This window comes from Cupressus sempervirens, chromosome 5, assembly GCF_028749045.1.
Source record: "Cupressus sempervirens isolate cs-2001-9-10 chromosome 5, ASM2874904v1, whole genome shotgun sequence".
Lineage (NCBI taxonomy): Eukaryota > Viridiplantae > Streptophyta > Pinopsida > Cupressales > Cupressaceae > Cupressus > Cupressus sempervirens.
Window position 1 is genome coordinate 843,894,688 of NC_143122.1, and position 6,781 is coordinate 843,901,468.

General features: G+C 34.5%; 1 protein-coding gene across 1 annotated transcript; it reads right to left on the bottom strand.

The window, feature by feature from the left end:
- Positions 1-899: 899 nt before the first annotated feature.
- On the bottom strand, positions 900-2,303 carry LOC149558509 (L-type lectin-domain containing receptor kinase VIII.1-like). Its single transcript, XM_089830871.1, has 3 exons — positions 1,887-2,303; positions 1,625-1,828; positions 900-1,508 (listed from the first exon to the last, which is right to left on the bottom strand). The coding sequence occupies exons 1-3, from the start codon at positions 2,301-2,303 to the stop codon at positions 900-902; spliced, it is 1,230 nt and encodes a 409-aa protein (XP_089686997.1).
- Between the last annotated feature and the right edge of the window lie 4,478 nt (positions 2,304-6,781).

The following is a 6,781-nucleotide window of genomic DNA, read 5'->3' on the forward strand; positions in this document are numbered from 1 at the left end:
ATGGATGGCGAAAATAACCTTTTCCTCACTGATGAATTCCACATGTTTTTGCATCATTATAATTAAATCTAGGAGTCATATTATTTGACATTATCAATTTATTTTATTAATTTATTTGTTCGACTTATCAATTTTGATGAATGTATGTTATTTTTCCTTTGTCTTAAATAAATTTAGTATTATACATACAAGACTATTTGGTATTTAGTATATTTGTAGATCTTATCTACACAAAAAAGTTCCTCCTATATGTATTTGTGAATTGTTAAACTATTAATTAGAAATGAATAAATATCTATCTTATCTAAAGTGCAATGCCACTAAATTAATGTGATATTTTAAACCAATTTTATAAAAAATAATTTACTAAATCTACTATTTTTTTAATGTTTGGTTACAAATTTATTTCATAGAAATGAATAAATCAAGTATGAATTTCCAATCGGATCAAGAAAGAAGACAATTTCAAATGGAGCAACAAAGAGCATACTAGAGAGAATACCAGAGAGAGTATCGTAGACGACGACAAGAAAAAATGACACAAGCTGAAAGAGAAGAAGAAAGAAGAAGGAAAAATGAAGTTCGACGACTAAATTATGCTAGAAGAAGGGCAGGATTGCTAATACAAGAATTGGAATTACAAAATAGGGATAGAATTACTCGTCAACGAACATTCGATGAAGTATCTCATTTTGAAACACAAGGGAGACATGATGTTAATTTTGAATCAAGTGAGAGGTACAATAAAGCTTTACCTGTATTTATGGAAATGAGTCACCAGAATGAAAATTCAAGAACAACAGAGCGTGTTCCTGAAACACCTCATCCTACAAGCCAAAATAGGATAAATTTAGGTGGACAAGGCAACAGAGAAAATATACAAAACCCAACTATATTTCTTAAGGATAATTTCTATAGATCCATAATGCAATTTCGACAACAACTAAAAATGCCATAGATGTGTTATATTTGTTAGGAATGCTATCTATGGATGAAAGTGGTCCGTACATCAGAAGGTCCAGTATGCAATAGATGTTGACAAGAATAGGGAAACAATTGTGTTCTTTAAGGCTGTAATCAATCAGCCACCTTCCGCAGGCAATTTCTAGTGTAACCGCCCCAAAGCTGTACACGTCAGCTTCTGGACTGGTTTTCCCTATTATGTAGCACTCTGGAGAAACATACCCCCGCGTTCTCACCACCATGGTCGTATGGGAAGAATCCTGGTCACATTCCATCAGTCTCACCAAACCAAAATCACCCAACTTGGCATTGAAATCAGAATCCAACATTACGTTGCTTGCCTTCATGTCTCGATGAACGACACGCTGGTCCGACTCTTCGTGGAGATAAACAAGAGCAGAGTCAATGTCATAGGCAATACTATATCTTTGGCTCCAATCCAGCGTATCCTCCTCTTCCCCAAAAATGTGTTTATCTAGACTCCCATTTGGCAAGTACTCGTAGACTAGAAGTAACTCTTCCTTTTCGTGGCACCATCCTAAAAGCTGCAAAAGATTACGGTGTCTCAACCTGCTGATTCTTTGAACTTTGAAGGCATACTCCTTTCTTCCTTGTCTCGATCATTGAGCTATTCTTTTCACAGCCAGCACCTCCCCGGTGCCGGGAAGGATTCCTTTGTAAACACTGCCAAAGCTGCCTTGTCTAAGCTTTTCTTTCTTTTAGAAATTTCCTGTCGTGGCACTGAGCTCGGCATAGGAAATGCCTCGGGGGCCATGAGAACAGCATTCGTCCAGCTCTGGATCGCTCTCTTCCCTAGCCTTACCTTCTCTTCCCATTTTTCTGAAATACTGCCACCAGCGAACAACTATGAAGCCACATAGGACCACAACAAGCAAGAACACGCATATCAAATAAAATTTCACAAAAAATCTGTTTGCATTGCCATTTCTAAGTAATTCACCAGGAGGTCCGACTTCCCACGAATATTTAGAAGTAAAATTCAGAACTTTTATGGTGTGCATCTCTGTATACTCTCCAGTGGCAACCAAGAAGCCAATCTTGATGTACTCTGGTAGACAGTTGCTCAGATCTATTGTGTGGTTAAATAGAGGGATTTTGGGTTTAGAAGAATTATACCAGAGAAAGAAGTGTAGAACCTTTTCTACACCGTCATAATCCACCCAGGCATCCCTTGTCGCGTTTGTGAGATTTTGGTGTGTAGAGCGATTAAATAGACTGGATGTATTGAGCGGAAAAATGAACTTCGAGAAAATGCTATTGACGTCAATCCCAACATGATTGTCATCAGGAAATGAACTTCGAGAAAATGAATTCCACATATTTTTGCATCACTATAATGAAATCTAGGAGTCATATTATTTGACATTATCAATTTTTTTTATAAATTTGTCTATTCGACTTATCAGTTTTGATGAATGTATGTTATTTTTCCTTTGTCTTAAATAAATTTAGTATTATACATACAAGACTATATAAAATTTCCTCCTATATGTATTTGTGAATTGTTAAACTATTAATTAGAAATGAATAAATATCTATCTTATCTAAAGTGCATTGCCACTAAATTAATGTGATATTTTAAACCAATTTTATAAAAAATAATTTACTAAATCTACTATTTTTTTAATGTTTGGTTACAAATTTATTTCATAGAAATGAATAAATCAAGTATGAATTTCCAATCGGATCAAGAAAGAAGACAATACCAAATGGAGCAAGAAAGAGCATACCAGAGAGAATACCAGAGAGAGTATCGTAGACGACGACAAGAACAAATGGCACAAGCTGAAAGAGAAGAAGACAGAAGAAGGAAAAATGAAGTCCAACGATTAAATTATGCTAGAAGAAGCGCAAGATTGCTAATACAAGAATTGGAATTACAAAATAGGGATAGAATTACTCATCAATGAACATTCGATGAAGTATCTCATTTTGAAACACAAGGGAGACATGAAGATGATTTTGAATCAAGTGAGAGGTACAATCAAGCATTACCTATATTTGTGGAAATGAGTCACCAGAATGAAAATTCAAGAACAACAAAGCGTGTTCCTGAAGCACCTCATCCCACAAGCCAAAATAGGATAAATTTAGGCGGACAAGGCAACAAAGAAAATATACAAAACCCAATTGTATTTCTTAAGGATAATTTCTATAGATCCCAAATGCAGTTTCGACAAGAACTGGATAGCTTGGAAATGCCACAGATGTGTTATATTTGTCAAGAATGCTATCTACGAATGAAAGTGGTCCATACATTAGAAGGTCCAGTATGCAATAGATGTTGACAAGAAAAGGGAAACAATAGATTTTCAGCTTTAAATAATATAGATCTAGGGCCGCAACCTGAGGAGCTTGCGAACTTGACCCAAGTTGAGGAAATGCTAATTGCATGTGTCAGCCCCATACTTCAAGTTACACATGCAACAGGCGGTCAATATAAATATAAAGGGCATAAAATAAGTTTCCCACAAAATATAGAACATGTTTCCAATATACTACCACACACAATAGATAATTTGCCAATTATTATTGTTCGACGAAGAGATCAATGTGGAACAAACTTTAACTTTACTGTGAATAGGGATTGTGTCTACAAAGCACTCAAATACAAAGTAGAGCATGATAAATTTTATTCAGATATCCAAACTAATGAAAATTCTCTCAATGGTCTACCTAGAAATGCAGATGAAAATGTCTTTGCCAAATTAAAGACAGTCTATATAGAATTTGATTCAAATGTAAATGAGATTATTTTTGTTGGTCCAGTCATGGAGTCGGATGAAGGAAATATAATAGATCATACAACATCAATGGATTCAAGACCACCTAATTCCCAAAAGGAAATGGAACTTATTCGTGCATGGGTCAATAACCCTGATGTGAATCGAACATCATTGATATATTGGCCAAGTATAGGTGTATCTCCCATTAATGAATATGTGACATTAGGATTACTTGATATGGCATTTCCAACATTGTTTCCTGTTGGAAGTTGTGATTGGTTAGAGCCATGGTTGTGGAAGGTTTATCTTCACAAATTTGTGAAACATCTGATGCGTTATAGGGATCATTGTTTTGGCAAACATCCCAGATTTAGATATTTTGTATTCAACATGATAATGAGACATCGTGCACAAAACTTATCGTCAGTGTTTGTGAAAAGAAACTTTAAAGACATGCCCATTACCATCCATGAGTTGCGACAACATATGAAAAACACACCCCACTCCAATATAGAAAATAAATTGATGTGGTTTAGCACATCATTAAGGGGAACACGGTCATATTCGACTAAATCTTGTGCAGAATTGACAAATTTGCTTCATCAAATTGGTACTCCTACAATATTTTTCACATTAAGTGCAACAGATATGTATTGGCCTGATTTGCATTCACTTATGCTAGGAACAATGCCAACTGATCCACAAGAACCTTAGAATTGGAGAAGACAAAATATTATTGACTATCCTCACATAGTTGCACACTATATGCAATTAATAAACTCAATGTTTAGAAAAGAGATTCTAGAAAAGGAAATGATTGTCAAGGACTTTTGGTGTAGATATGAATGGCAACATACGGGGTCCCCGCACATACATGGATTCATATGGATTGAAGGAGCACCTGATGTGGATAAAATTTACTGTTCAAATGAGGAGGAAAGAAGAAGTGCTGAAAGATATTTTCACTCCATTGTTCATGCATGGAACCCTAGAAATGATCCTCATCAATGAAATATACAGGCACATTAATCAATTGATATATATTCATGTAATGTGATATTAATTAGTGTACTTATCTTTTCTTACCTTCAATTGTAGGCATTGGTCAATTTTCAACAACATCCATGTCTCAAAAACACAAGACAGCTTGCAGAGGTGGATTTGGACCATGACTATGAGGAAATATTAAATTGTGTGGAGCGACACACAATTTGTAAGGAGGCTGCATGCCTACGAAAAAAAGGGAAAGATGATTTGCAGGTAATTATTTCATCCCAATGAATATTTACCAAATATATATAAATAATTACTACAAAATGACAGAGCTTAATATAATATTTCTTACATGGAGTGTAGGTATAATGCTCCTTGGCCATTAAACCTGGAGGGATCAAAATTATATGAAGACATGGAAACAGGGGAAAAGAAATTTGAACCAATGAGAAATTATGATAGAGTCAATTCACATAATCGCTACATACTACAATTATGGAGAGCAAGTATAGATTGGCAACCTATTCTTTCCAAACATGTTGTCATAAAATATATCGCCAAGTATGCAACAAAAGTAGAGAAAAGCTCAGAAACATACCAACAAATGTTGATGTGTCTATCCAATATGAAAAATCTAGATAATTTAGTAGCATGGGCATATAGGAGGCTTCTAACTAAGACAATTATAGAAAGAGACATTGGTACTCAAGAAACTTGCCATATGTTATTAGAGCTTCCATTAGTGGAGTGTAGTAGAAGATTTGTCAATCTAAATGTCTCACTTGAGATGTTCAAACCTGCAACTCTAAATAATGGAAATGAAAATGATGAAGAGAATAATAAAGAACAAACAAAATCTTTCATTGATGGTTATAAAAAAAGGCCATTATGTATGGAAGGTGTTACGTTAATTAATGTAGCTAGATCATGGATATATAATCCTAAGAGAAAAAGAGACAACAAATGGGAGCCTACGAGAAAAGCTACAATTGTTAGAGTATTTCCTAGGTTTGTATCTATCCCTTCAAGTGAATCAGGTAAATGGGTTGAGTTTTGTTTATCAGAGTTACTTCTCTACAAGCCATTCTGTGATATTGAACGGGATATTGGTCATGATGATGCCTCTATCATACAAAATTGGGAGACATTCACTTACGACCCTTGGCATGTTCAATGTATAATGTTTGTAGAAAATGTTGAAAACCCAAATGATTATGAAATTGAAGACAATGAAGATGTCCATAGAAATACTACAAAACATGAATGAGAGATTATATCTAGGTTGCACCAGGGTTAAAATATACATTTCTTAGAAATAGACATGTTGGGGAGAAGAGATGTTGATAGACAAACAAATTGGTCTATTGATTATCAAGGAGAAGAGTACACTTCCAGAGCAATCAATTTCATAAGTAACATGAAGAATCATGGGTACCTTATCTATGATGAAATTCCTCAATGCATAAACTACATGACCCTTGGTGAGAAACAAAAAAAGGTAGTCAACATAATCATGACGCACTACCAAAGAAATCAAAATGCAGAACCATTATTTTTGATAATTCAAGGAATAACATGAACAAGAAAATCATATCTAATTGGCGCCATTAGTCAATCTCTTCAAAATGCGGCAATGCCATCCCATTCTACACTTCTATTACTTGCACCAATAGGAGTTGCAGCATTCAATGTAGGAGCTTCTACAATTCATTCAAAATTGAAGATACCAATAAGAGATTTTTCTCAATTGGAAGGAGCAAGACTCACAAGTTTTCAAGAAGAAATGTCACATATAAAATATATTTTGATTGATGAAATGAGCTTCATTGGTCAAAACATGTTGGAAAATATAGATTCACGATTGCACCAAGAATTCCCACAATTTGCACATATAAGCTTTGGAGGTAAAGATTCTATTTTTGCATCATGAATAGCTAACTCATGTGTGAAATATACTATATTTGAATCAAATTTATGAATTAATACATAGTTTTAAAAATAATTATTTTCGTCAATTGTATTTTAGGTGTATCTATAATATTGGTGGGAGATTTGGGCTAGTTGCCTCCTGTCAATGA

What these genes read in the sequence shown, in the direction of transcription:
- LOC149558509 (XM_089830871.1), bottom strand. Translation starts at nt 2,303, where the DNA reads ATGTGGAATTCATTTTCTCGAAGTTCATTTCCTGATGACAATCATGTT. An exon ending in GCAATGCAAACAGATTTTTT is followed by an intron (nt 1,829 to 1,886) that starts GTGAAATTTTAT and finishes GTGGCTTCATAG; the next exon opens with TTGTTCGCTGGTGGCAGTAT. An exon ending in TTACAAAGGAATCCTTCCCG is followed by an intron (nt 1,509 to 1,624) that starts GCACCGGGGAGG and finishes AATCTTTTGCAG; the next exon opens with CTTTTAGGATGGTGCCACGA.